General features: G+C 48.5%; 1 protein-coding gene across 3 annotated transcripts; it reads right to left on the bottom strand.

The window, feature by feature from the left end:
* Positions 1 to 1105: 1105 nt before the first annotated feature.
* On the bottom strand, positions 1106 to 13271 carry LOC130297451 (N-acetyltransferase 8-like). Of its 3 annotated transcripts, none has more exons than XM_056550040.1 (2): positions 13152 to 13271; positions 1106 to 1899 (listed from the first exon to the last, which is right to left on the bottom strand). In XM_056550040.1, exon 2 carries the CDS (start codon positions 1888 to 1890, stop codon positions 1219 to 1221), a length of 672 nt encoding a protein of 223 aa, XP_056406015.1. In that variant the 5' UTR covers positions 1891 to 1899; positions 13152 to 13271; the 3' UTR covers positions 1106 to 1218. The 3 variants fall into 3 exon arrangements, with proteins under 3 accessions (XP_056406015.1, XP_056405945.1, XP_056406080.1); XM_056549970.1 differs by lacking the exon at positions 13152 to 13271 and adding an exon at positions 12767 to 13081; XM_056550105.1 differs by lacking the exon at positions 13152 to 13271 and adding an exon at positions 5465 to 5600.
* Between the last annotated feature and the right edge of the window lie 1675 nt (positions 13272 to 14946).

Genomic DNA, 14946 nt, shown 5'->3' on the forward strand with positions numbered 1-14946 from the left:
AAACATGGTGGGTCCTACGGCATACCTGGGCAGCCTGTCCTGCACCTGCAGGTCTCCAAGCATAGCAGCCTTATGAAGGCCAAAAAGGACACATAAACATTGCCTTAGAGCATGAACTTTTAAAGATTAGATGATTTCGAGGGGGGGCCAAAACTTTTGCTTTCATAATGTTTATTACTGCACCAGGGATGAGAACTGTTATCACATGACCAACGAAAGGCAAATAAATACCACATGGACTATAGTGGTCATTAAAAATATCACTGGATCACCAGGGACATTATTAATACCACTGGATCACCAAGGACAGTATAAATATCACTAGATCACCAGAGACATTATAAATACCACTGGATCACCAGGGATATTATAAATACCAATGGATCACCAGGGACATTATAAATATCACTGGATCAAGTGGTACATTATAAATACCAATGGATCACCAGAGACATTATAAATACCAATGGATCACAAGGGACATTATAAATACCAATGGATCACCAGGGACATTATAAATACCACTGGATCACCAGGGACATTATAAATACCAATGGATCACCAGGGATATTATAAATATCACTGGATCACAAGGGACATTATAAATACTAATGGATCACCAGGGACATTATAAATACCACTGGATCACCAGGGACATTATAAATATTACTGGACCACTAGGAACATTATAAATATCACTGGACCACCAGGGACATTATAATGACAGCTGGACCACCAGGGATATTATTAGGACAGCTGGAACAACAGGGGCATTATTATTACCACTGGACAATCAGGGTCATTATAAATATCATTAGACCACCAGGGACATTATAAATACCACTGGACCACCAGGGACATTGTAAATATTACTGGACCATCAGGGTCATTATAAATATCATTAGACCACCAGGGAAATTATAAATATATCTGGGCTACCAGGAATATTTGGAAAACTAGCCACCACTGCTACACTATCAAGGATACTATTTAAACCACTAGCCCTGCTGGGATTCTGACTCCGGGTTAAATTGTATGAGAACTCCACAACCTCACAACTACACTAGTATGAAGAATTATAGAGTGAAATACTCCAAGTATACCCTTTAAATATTAACATTATTTATGAAGTACAATCTGAGGTAACAGTGAAATCAGCAAGACTTAAATCAACTAATGTGAATTAGATACTATAACCGAGATTACCACTAAGTACCACTAAGCCGCTGGGATGTCATATTTATAGGCAAGGAAACTGAAGCCCAGGACCTTACTCAGGGGACCCAGTAGGTACAAGGTTTGTGTATGCCTGAAGCCGAGCTTCTCGTACATTTTTTGAGCATTAACTTGTGATAAGGTGGTGGTCAGGACCACGGCCTCGTAACCTCTCTTCCGGGCAAAGTCAATGAGCGTTCTGCATAACACTGAGCCAATCCCTTTCCCTCTGTGATGTTTGGCCACCGATAGTCGTCTCAGTTCCAGATGTTTTTCTCCTCCGGGGTCAGAAGAAGGCAGAGCAGCGATCGTACCCATGACTTCACCGCTTGTTGACTCGGCCACCCAGAAGCTGTAGCCCTCCCGCTGCAGGTAATATTTACGAATGTCCAGCATGTCATCGGAGAGAGAGTAATCTATGTAGGATGTGTACATGTAACGGGAACAATAATACACAACAACTATAGCTGTGACAGCCATCAGAATGGACATTGCGATAGACAAAAGGTTTAGTGCAGGAAGGAGTAACACCGCCAATACTGGGAGCCAGATGTGGGGCAGTCGTATGGCGTGTTGAAAGGCTTTATTGGTGTGCTCTACGAGTCCCTCAGCGAACAGGTCCCTGGACACATCGTAGTCGGAGTCCTTGTAGAGTCGGATAACGTAGTCAGACATGTTGGCGCTCTGTAAAAAAGAGCAACATGGAATCTTACACAGTTACATAGCTAAAAAAAAAAAAAAAGACAGGTCTGATTTGGGTAAAGCCACTATTGAGGAACCAACAAATGAACCAAGGGTGGGGAGAAGATGTGGATGAAGGTGATGGTTATTGGTAACTTCTTTATTGATCCAGGGTGTGTTAAAGTTAAAAAAAAAAAAAACACCAGCATAAACCAATCTGCCCTAAAAAAGGAAAAGTCATCTAAACCTGTTTCTGCTGTGACCAATTCTGAGATGACTTCTACAGATTTACAGATCTAACAGTGAAGAACCTTCGGGGTCTGATAGTTTCTCAACACTTGCACCACCTACAGAAGCTTCTATGGCACTGGCACCACCTACTTCAACTCAACACTGGCAAGACCTACATCACATCCTCTGCACTGGCACAATATACATCTACTCATCACTAGCACCATCACCACCTACATCAGCTTCTCAACACTGGCACAATATACATTAACTCATCACTAGCAGCAGTACCACCTACATCAGCTTCTCAACACAGCCCCCACCTACATTAGCTTCTCAACACTGCCACCACCTACATCAGCTTCTCAACACTGCCACCACCTACATCAGCTTCTCAACACTGCCACCACCTACATCAGCTTCTCAACACTGCCACCACCTACATCAGCTTCTCAACACTGCCACCACCTACATCAGCTCCTCAACACCGACACCACCAACCCCAGCTCCTCAACACTAGTGCCACCTATATCAGCACCTCAACACTGCCATCATCTTCATCAGTACCTCAACACCAGCCCCACCTATATCAGCATCTCAACACTGCCAACACCTACATCAGCTCCTTAACACTGCCACCACCTATGTCAGCTCCTCAACACTGCCACCACCTACATCAGCTCCTCAACACTGCCACTACCTACATCAGCTCCTCAACACTGCCACCACCTATGTCAGCTCCTCAACACTGCCACAACCTACGTCAGCTCCTCAACACCTGCACCAACATCATCTCCCCAACATTTGCCCCACCTAAATCAGCTCCTCAACACTGCCACCACCTATGTGAGCTCCTCAACACTGCCACCATCTACATCAGCTCCTCAACACTGCCACCACCTATGTCAGCTCCTCAACACTGCCACCGCCTACGTCAGCTCCTCAACACCTGAACCAACAACATCATCTCCCCAACACTTGCCCCACCTAAATCAGCTCCTCAACACTGCCACCACCTATGTGAGCTCCTCAACACTGCCACCACCTACATCAGCTCCTCAACACTGCCACCACCTATGTCAGCTCCTCAACACTGCCACCACCTATGTCAGCTCCTCAACACTGCCACCACCTAAATCAGCTCCTCAACACTGCCACCAACTATGTCAGCTCCTCAACACTGCCACCACCTAAATCAGCTCCTCAACACTGCCACCATCTTCATCAGCTCCTCAACACTGTCACCACCTACGTCAGCTCCTCAACACCTGCACCAACTACATCAGCTCCTCAATAGTGTTGCTCGCGAATATTCGCAATGCAAATTTTATTTGCGAATATTGCATATTCGCGAATATAGCACTATATATTCGTAATTACGAATATTCTTTTTTTTTTTTCACAGTACACATCACAGTGATCATCCCTCTTTGCTTCCAGCTTGTGTGGTGTAAAGAAGGCTCTAATACTACTGTGTGAGACTGGCGTGCAAATTTTTGCATATACAAGTTTTGGGATATGCTAATTTTCGCTTATGCTAATTTTCGCATACGCGAATTTTTGCATATGCGAAAATAAAACGTGAATATTACGAATATGCGAATTAAGCAAATATATGACGAATATTCGTCCATATATTCGTGAAATATCGCAAACTCGAATATGGCCTATGCCACTCAACACTACTCCTCAACACTGTCACCACCTACATCAGCTCCTCAACACTGTCACCACCTACACCAGCTCCTCAACACTGTCACCACCTACATCAGCTCCTCAACACTGTCACCACCTACATCAGCTCCTCAACACTGTCACCACCTACATCAGCTCCTCAACACTGTCACCACCTACATCAGCTCCTCAACACTATCACCACATACATCAGCTCCTCAACACTGTCACCACCTACATCAGCTCCTCAACACTGTCACCACCTACATCAGCTCCTCAACACTGTCACCACATACATCAGCTCCTCCACACTGTCACCACATACATCAGCTCCTCAACACTGTCACCACATACATCAGCTCCTCAACACTGTCACCACCTACATCAGCTTCTCAACACTGTCACCACCTACATCAGCTCCTCAACACTGTCACCACCTACATCAGCTCCTCAACACTGTCACCACCTACATCAGCTCCTCAACACTGTCACCACCTACATCAGCTCCTCAACACTGTCACCACCTACATCAGCTCCTCAACACTGTCACCACCTACATCAGCTCCTCAACACTATCACCACATACATCAGCTCCTCAACACTGTCACCACCTACATCAGCTCCTCAACACTGTCACCACCTACATCAGCTCCTCAACACTGTCACCACATACATCAGCTCCTCCACACTGTCACCACATACATCAGCTCCTCAACACTGTCACCACATACATCAGCTCCTCAACACTGTCACCACCTACATCAGCTTCTCAACACTGTCACCACCTACATCAGCTCCTCAACACTGTCACCACCTACATCAGCTCCTCAACACTGTCACCACATACATCAGCTCCTCAACACTGTCACCACCTACATCAGCTTCTCAACACTGTCACCACCTACATCAGCTCCTCAACACCGGCACCACATACATCAGCTCCTCAACACTGTCACCACCTACATCAGCTCCTCAACACTGTCACCAACTACATCAGCTACTCAACACTGGCACCACCTACATCAGCTCCTCAACACCGGCACCACCTACATCAGCTCCTCAACACTGTCAACACCTACATTGCTTCCTCAACACTGCCAACACCTACATCAGCTAAAGCGAGCGGTCTACCAAGTTGCCAGGAGTTTGAATGTGTATTCTGCCACCGCAACATTCTAGTTACCCTGTAATACTTGGTACCTATGGGGATACATTTTGCAGTTCATGAGAGTAGATATAAGTCTCTTGTTGATCTTCTGTATCTGACAACAAGGTGCTCCTAGTGATTCCCCTCGATAAAATGCGGACCGCCGCATACGTTGTACCCTCTGAGATTAAAACGCAAACTGATCAAAGGTTAACTGGGGACATTCACTACCTCTTCTCATTCCACTGGTTGGTATTTGGTGCACGTCTACAGTAACACACAAAATCTCATCATACCACTACAATAGACAATGTCCTTCCCTATAACGTTGCTATACGGAGCAGTAAAGGGGTTAATAACCGAATAGTCCTCACTCTGCTGGCACCTACTGATACTTTGTAGCACAACTGATTGAAACTTCCAGGGAAATACATTTAAGTCGTCTGCAAACTTGTAGACTGCAGCAGTCACTCAATAGTTAAAACTAAGCGTAGCGAGAGGAAGAAAAGTATTTACCCGGCTCCTGAGCTGAGGCGAAATACATTTACATAGGAAGGGAAGTCTGTCTGTAGGGGCCACCGTATACCAGAGGCCCCTTATCTATATCCGGAGAGTTTCCATCCTGCAGGGCTCAGCCTCTTCCTTGATCCCTCCTCACTTCCTCTCCAATCGTACAGGTCAGGCAGCAGCTTGTAAAGCTCTATTAATTATGTAGTGACCTGTGTCCTGATCACAAAGTCCACTATCTGCACCCATTTATGATTATTAACCCTTTCACTTGTTTTTTTTTCTCTCTCAGTTTTTGGAATACTGCCACTGCAGTTTTTGAGCCAAAGTCAGAAGTGGATCCATAAGAGAGGAGAAGTGTAAGTCCTTCCTTTATATGTCCTATTTCTATTCCTCAGGGTCTGATAGTTCCTCAACACTTGCACCACCTACAGAAGCTTCTCGGCACTGGCACCACCTACTTCAACTCAACACTGGCAAGACCTACATCATCTCCTCTGCACTGGCACAATATACATCTACTCATCACTAGCACCATCACCACCTACATCAGCTTCTCAACACTGTCACCACCTACATCAGCTTCTCAACACTGCCACCACCTACATCAGCTCCTCAACACTGTCACCACATACATCAGCTTCTCAACACTGTCACCACCTACATCAGCTTCTCAACACTGTCACCACCTACATCAGCTTCTCAACACTGTCACCACCTACATCAGCTCCTCAACACTGCCACCACCTACATCAGCTCCTCAACACTGCCACCACCTACATCAGCTTCTCGACACTGTCACCACCTACATCAGCTTCTCAACACTGCCACCCCCTACATCAGCTTCTCAACACTGCCACCCCCTACATCAGCTTCTCAACACTGCCACCCCCTACATCAGCTTCTCAACACTGCCACCATCTACATCAGCTTCTCATCACTGCCACCCCCTACATCAGCTTCTCAACACTGCCACCCCCTACATCAGCTTCTCAACACTGCCACCATCTACATCAGCTTCTCATCACTGCCACCCCCTACATCAGCTTCTCATCACTGCCACCCCCTACATCAGCTTCTTAACACTGCCACCCCCTACATCAGCTTCTCAACACTGCCACCCCCTACATCAGCTTCTCAACACTGCCACCACCTACATCAGCTCCTCAACACCGCCACCACCTACATCAGCTCCTCAACACTGTCACCACCTACATCAGCTTCTCAACACTGCCACCCCCTACATAAGCTTCTCAACACTGCCACCCCCTACATCAGCTTCTCAACGCTGCCACCACCTACATAAGGTTCTAAACACTGCCACCACCTACATCAGCTTCTCAACACTGCCCCCACCTACATCAGCTTCTCAACACTGCCACCACCTACATCAGCTTCTCAACGCTGCTACCACCTACATAAGGTTCTAAACACTGCCACCACCTACATCAGCTTCTCAACACAGCCCCCACCTACATCCGCTCCTCAACACTGCCCCCACGTACATCAGCTTCTCAACACTGCCACCACCTACATCAGCTTCTCAACACTGCCACCACCTACATCAGCTTCTCAACACTGCCACCACCTACATCAGCTTCTCAACACTGCCACCACCTACATCAGCTTCTCAACACTGCCACCCCCTACATCAGCTTCTAAACACTGCCACCACCTACATCAGCTTCTCAACACTGCCCCACCTACATCAGCTTCTCAACACTGCCACCACCTACATCAGCTTCTCAACACTGCCCCCACCTACATCAGCTTCTCAACACTGCCACCACCTACATCAGCTCCTCAACACTGCCCCCACGTACATCAGCTTCTCAACAATGCCACTACATACATCAGCTTCTCAACACCGCCCCCACCTACATCAGCTCCTCAACACTGACACCACCAAGCCCAGCTCCTCAACACTAGTGCCACCTATATCAGCACCTCAACACTGCCATCATCTTCATCAGTACCTCAACATCAGCCTCACCTATATCGGCATCTCAACACTGGTAGCACCTACATCAGCTCTTCAACACTGCAACCACCCATGTCAGCTTCTCAACACTGCCCCCACCTACATCAGCTTCTCAACACAGCCCCCACCTACATCAGCTCCTCAACACTGCCCCCACGTACATCAGCTTCTCAACACTGCCACCATCTACATCAGCTTCTAAACACTGCCACACCCTACATCAGCTTCTCAACACTGCCACCACCTACATCAGCTTCTAAACACTGCCACCATCTACATCAGCTTCTCAACACTGCCACCATCTACATCAGCTTCTCAACACTGCCACCACCTACATCAGCTTCTCAACACTGCCACACCCTACATCAGCTTCTCAACGCTGCCACCACCTACATCAGCTTCTCAACGCTGCCACCACCTACATCAGCTTCTAAACACTGCCCTCACCTACATCAGCTTCTAAACACTGCCACCACCTACATCAGCTTCTCAACACTGCCACCACCTACATCAGCTTCTCAACACAGCCACCACCTACATCAGCTTCTCAACACTGCCACCCCCTACATCAGCTTCTCGACACTGCCACCACCTACATCAGCTTCTCGACACTGCCACTATCTACATCAGCTTCTCGACACTGCCACCACCTACATCAGCTTCTCAACACATCCCCCACCTACATCAGCTTCTCAACACTGCCACCACCTACATCAGCTGCTTCTCAACACTGCCCCCACCTACATCAGCTTCTCAACTCTGCCACCACCTACATCAGCCTCTGAACACTGCCACCACCTACATCAGCTTCTCAACACTGCCACCACCTACATCAGCTTCTCAACACAGCCCCCACCTACATCAGCTTCTCAACACAGCCCCCACCTACATCAGCTCCTCAACACTGCCCCCACCTACATCAGCTTCTCAACACTGCCACTACCTACATCAGCTTCTCAACACTGCCCCCACCTACATCAGCTCCTCAACACTGACACCACCAACCCCAGCTCCTCAACACTAGTGCCACCTATATCAGCACCTCAACACTGCCATCATCATCAGTACCTCAACATCAGCCCCACCTATATCGGCATCTCAACACTGGTAGCACCTACATCAGCTCTTCAACACTGCCACCACCTGTGTCAGCTCCTCAACACTGCCACCACTTACATCAGCCCCTGAACACTGCCACCAACTATGTCAGCTCCTCAACACTGCCACCACCTAAATCAGCTCCTCAACACTGCCATCACCTTCGTCAGCTCCTCAACACTCCCACCATCTTCATCAGCTCCTCAACACTGCCACCACCTACATCAGCTTCTCAACACTGCCCCCACCTACATCAGCTTCTCAACACTGCCCCCACCTACATCAGCTCCTCAACACCGGCACCACTAACCCCAGCTCCTCAACACTAGTGCCACCTATATCAGCACCTCAACACTGCCATCATCTTCATCAGTACCTCAACACCAGCCCCACCTATATCAGCATCTCAACACTGGTAGCACCTACATAAGCTCTTCAACACTGCCACCACCTAAGTCAGCTCCTCAACGCTGCCACCACCTACGTCAGCTCCTCAACACTGCCACCACCTACTTCAGCTCCTCAACTCCTGCACCAACAACATCATCACCCCAACACTTGCCCCACCTACATCAGTTCCTCAGCACTGCCACCAACTATGTCAGCTCCTAAACACTGTCACCACCTACATCAGCTTCTCAACACTGCCACTACCTACATCAGCTTCTCAACACTGCCATCACCTTCGTCAGCTCCTCAACACTGCCAATACCTACATCAGCTTCTCAACACTGCCATCACCTTCGTCAGCTCCTCAACACTGCCAACACCTACATCAGCTCCTCAACACTGTCACCACATACATCAGCTCCTCAACACTGCCACCACATACATCAGCTCCTCAACACTGCCACTACCTTCATCAGCTCCTCAAGACTGCCACCATCTACATCAGCTTCTCAACACTGCCCCCACCTACATCAGCTCCTCAACACCGTCACCACTAACCCCAGCTCCTCAACACTAGTGCCATCTATATCAGCACCTCAACACTGCCATCATCTTCATCAGTAGCTCAACACCAGCTTAACCTATATCAGCATCTCAAAACTGCCACCACCTATATCAGCTGCTCAACACTGTCACCACCTACATCAGCTTCTCAACACTGCCATCACCTTCGTCAGCTCCTCAACACTGCCAACACCTACATCAGCTTCTCAACACTGCCACCAACTACATCAGCTTCTCAACACTGTCACCACCTACATCAGCTCCTCAACACTGTCACCACCTACATCAGCTTCTCAACACTGCCACTACCTACATCAGCTTCTCAACACTGCCTCCACCTACATCAGCTCCTCAACACTAGTGCCATCTATAACAGCACCTCAACACTGCCATCATCATCATCAGTAGCTCAACACCAGCCCCACCTATATCAGCATCTCAACACTGCCAACAACTACATCAGCTTCTCAACACTGTCACCACCTACATCAGCTTCTCAACACTGCCATCACCTACATCAGCTTCTCAACACTACCCCCACCTACATCAGCTCCTCAACACTGTCACCACCTACATCAGCTTCTCAACACTGCCACCAACTACATCAGCTTCTCAACACTGTCACCACCTACATCAGCTCCTCAACACTGTCACCACCTACATCAGCTTCTCAACACTGCCACTACCTACATCAGCTTCTCAACACTGCCTCCACCTACATCAGCTCCTCAACACTAGTGCCATCTATAACAGCACCTCAACACTGCCATCATCATCATCAGTAGCTCAACACCAGCCCCACCTATATCAGCATCTCAACACTGCCAACACCTACATCAGCTTCTCAACACTGCCACCACCTACATCAGCTTCTCAACACTGCCCCCACCTACATCAGCTCCTCAACACTGCCACCACCTACATCAGCTTCTCAACACTGCCACCACCTACATCAGCTTCTCAACACTGCCAACACCTACATCATCTTCTCAACACTGCCCCCACCTACATCAGCTTCTTAACACTGCCACCACCTACATCAGCTCCTCAACACTGCCACTACCTACATCAGCTTTTCATTACTGCCACTACCTACATCAGCTTCTCAACACTGCCATCACCTTTGTCAGCTCCTCAACACTGCCACTACCTACATCAGCTCCTCAACACTGCCACCACCTACATTAGCTCCTCAACACCTGCACCAACAACATCATCACCCCAACACTTGCCCCACCTACATCAGCTCCTCAACACTGCCACCAACTATGTCAGCTCCTCAACACTGCCACAACCTATGTCAGCTCCTCAACACCGGCACCAACTACATCAGCTCCTCAACACTGCCACCATCTACATCAGCTCCTCAACACTGCCACTACCTACATCAGCTTCTCAACACTGCCATCACCTTCGTCAGCTCCTCAAAACTGCCACCATCTTCACCAGCTCCTCAATACTGTCACCACCTACGTCAGCTCCTCAACACTGCCACCACCTACGTCAGCTCCTCAACACCTGCACTAACAACATAATCTCCCCAACACTTGCCCCACCTACATCAGCTCCTCAACACCATCACCAACTAAATCAGCTCCTCAGCACCAGCACCAACTACATCAGCTCCTCAGCACCAGCACCAACTACATCAGCTCCTCAACACTGTCACCACCTACATCAGCTTCTCAACACTGCCACTACCTACATCAGCTTCTCAACACTGCCTCCACCTACATCAGCTCCTCAACACTAGTGCCATCTATAACAGCACCTCAACACTGCCATCATCATCATCAGTAGCTCAACACCAGCCCCACCTATATCAGCATCTCAACACTGCCAACACCTACATCAGCTTCTCAACACTGCCACCACCTACATCAGCTTCTCAACACTGCCCCCACCTACATCAGCTCCTCAACACTGCCACCACCTACATCAGCTTCTCAACACTGCCACCACCTACATCAGCTTCTCAACACTGCCAACACCTACATCATCTTCTCAACACTGCCCCCACCTACATCAGCTTCTTAACACTGCCACCACCTACATCAGCTCCTCAACACTGCCACTACCTACATCAGCTTTTCATTACTGCCACTACCTACATCAGCTTCTCAACACTGCCATCACCTTTGTCAGCTCCTCAACACTGCCACTACCTACATCAGCTCCTCAACACTGCCACCACCTACATTAGCTCCTCAACACCTGCACCAACAACATCATCACCCCAACACTTGCCCCACCTACATCAGCTCCTCAACACTGCCACCAACTATGTCAGCTCCTCAACACTGCCACAACCTATGTCAGCTCCTCAACACCGGCACCAACTACATCAGCTCCTCAACACTGCCACCATCTACATCAGCTCCTCAACACTGCCACTACCTACATCAGCTTCTCAACACTGCCATCACCTTCGTCAGCTCCTCAAAACTGCCACCATCTTCACCAGCTCCTCAATACTGTCACCACCTACGTCAGCTCCTCAACACTGCCACCACCTACGTCAGCTCCTCAACACCTGCACTAACAACATAATCTCCCCAACACTTGCCCCACCTACATCAGCTCCTCAACACCATCACCAACTAAATCAGCTCCTCAGCACCAGCACCAACTACATCAGCTCCTCAGCACCAGCACCAACTACATCAGCTCCTCAACACTGTCACCACATACATCAACTCCTCAACACTGTCACCACCTACATTAGCTCCTCAACACTGCCGTTACCTACATCAGCTCCTCAACACTGTCACCATCTACATCAGCTCCTCAACACTGTCACCACATACATCAACTCCTCAACACTGTCACCACATACATCAGCTCCTCAACACGGTCACCACCTAAATCAGCTCCTCAACACTGTCACCACCTACATCAGCTCCTCAACACTGCCACTACCTACATCAGCTCCTCAACACTGTCACCACCTACATCAGCTCCTCAACACTGTCACCACCTACATCAGCTCCTCAACACTGTCACCACATACATCAGCTCCTCAACACTGTCACCACATACATCAGCTCCTCAACACTGCACCATATACATCATCTCCTGAACACTGTCACCACCTACATCATCTCCCCAACACTGTCACCACCTAAATCAGCTAAGCGAGCAGTCTACTAAGTATCCAAGAGTTTGAATGTGTATTCTGCCACAGCAACATTCTAGTTACCCTGTAATACTTGGTACCTATGGGGATACATTTTGCAGCTCATGAGAGTAGATATAAGTCTCTTGTTGATCTTCTGTACCTGACAAGGTGCTCCTAGTGATTCCCCTCGATAAAATGCGGACCGTTGCATACGTTGTACCCTCTGAGATTAAAACGCAAACTGATCAAAGGTTAACTGGGGACATTCACTACCTCCTGTCGTTCCACTGGTTGGTATTTGGTGCACGTCTATGGTAACACACAAAGTCTCAATAGACAATGTCCTTCCCTATAACGTTGCTATACGGAGCAGTAAAGGGGTTAATCACAGAATTCTGCTGACTCTGCTGGCACCTACTGATACTTTATTGCACAACTAATTGAAACTTCCAGGGAAATACATTTAAGTCGTCTGCAAACTTGTAGACTACAGCAGTCACTCAATAGTTAAAACTAAGTGTAGCCAGAGGCAGAAAAGTATTTACCCGGCTTCTGAGCTGAGGCGAATACGTTTACATAGGAAGGGGAGTCTTTCTGTAGGGGCCACCGTATACCAGAGGCCCCTTATCTATATCCGGAGAGTTTCCATCCTGCAGGGCTCAGCCTCTTCCTTGATCCCTCCTCACTTCCTCTCCAATCATACAGGTTAGGCAGCAGCTTGTAAAGCTCTATTCCCTTACGTCCTAACCAGTAGCACAGATGGGGTATTCCACCCCCCGCGAACTGGTTAGGACAGATGGAAGTTTTATTAAACTTAATTAATTAATCAGTGAAACACACCCACAATACCCTGTATAAGTAAGAGGGTCACCCTCTGTCCCCTTGTGTTATTTTCTGTCCTCCCGGACAGTGGGACAGATGGTGACCCCCTTACTCCTGTTATATGAGTGTGTGTGTGAGGATAGTTATGAATTTTCCAGGTGCCCTCCTTGTAGGGCTAAAGCTCTACCTTCCCACCAAACTGAGCCTACAGTCCAAGACATGTATGTGTGGGTCTCCTCTAATATGTCGGCCATGCAAGCCTCTATTCAGGAGCTGAAACACGTTGTCTCTCAGAAACGCGCCAGACCTTCTTCACCTCCCAGAATGGAGACGTCTGTGGATCAAGAGAGAGAAGATTCCAAGTCCTCCTCTTCGGATGAGGAGGTCGCTGCCTCCTATTTTTTTCCTTTGGAAAAGACCCAGCGTCTTCTGAGATCCATCTGGTTGGGGGACCAGGATGTTGATCCTGGGGAAGCCTCTACCTCCACCTCTAAGGGACCTAGGGTCTTTAAAGCTGATGATACCCTTCTGTCCGTACTTAGAAGGGAGTGGAAAAAAACAGAAAAGGGTCCGGTCTTAACCAAAAGATTTAAGACCATGTTTCCTATACAGGAATCTCAGCTTTCTTCCTGGGGCCCTGTCCCGAAAGTTGACATGGCAGTTGCCAAACTATCCAAGAGGACAGTGGTCTCTGCTGAGGATGGGTCTTCCTTGCAGGATCCAATGGATCGGAAGGCTGACTGTGCCATGAGGCGCTCCTACTCCACTGCTTCTGCGTCTGCATCAGTGGCGATAGCTTGCTCAGAGGTAGCAAACTTTTTAAAGACCCGCCTTTCTAACATCCAGTCGGATTTGGACCAGGGGGTTCCTAGGGATGAAATCCTTTCATCCTTCAAGACGGCCAATCTGGCTGTTGATTTTTTTGTGTGATGCTTCCACCCAGCATCTTAAGTTGGCCTCCAAGTCTATGGCCCTGGCTTCCGCTGGACGACGTCCTCTGTGGTTAAAACCTTGGAAGGTCGACAACTCTTCCAAGAACACCTTATGTGCTATGCCTTACGAACCCGGCATTCTTTTCGGAGCGGAGTTGGACCGCATTATGGAGGGACTTTCGGATAAGAAAGGCAAATCCCTTCCTTATTCCTCCTTTCTTGGACGGGGGCGGCGTTCTGGGGGCGGATCAGCCCCCCAGCCTAAACCTCAGAGAGACTGGGGTAATCAACGCCTGGGCGGAAAATGCTCCGTGGCCCCAAAGACAACAGAAAGCTCTGACTACGGGCTTCTACTAAGCTCTGGGTTCCCTCCCGAGGTGACCTTTCCAGTTTCTCATCCTGCCCCCCAGATTCCGGTTGGTGGTCGTCTTCACCATTTTTTAAGCGCCTGGTCCCTCCACATTCAGGACCCTTGGGTCCTGAGATTAATCTCGGATGGTTATTTGATAGACCTCGAATCAATTCCTCCATCCAAATATGTGAAGACAAGAGTTCTTCCACCAATCAAACAGGTGGCGCTAGAAAC

Source organism: Hyla sarda, chromosome 1, assembly GCF_029499605.1.
Source record: "Hyla sarda isolate aHylSar1 chromosome 1, aHylSar1.hap1, whole genome shotgun sequence".
Lineage (NCBI taxonomy): Eukaryota > Metazoa > Chordata > Amphibia > Anura > Hylidae > Hyla > Hyla sarda.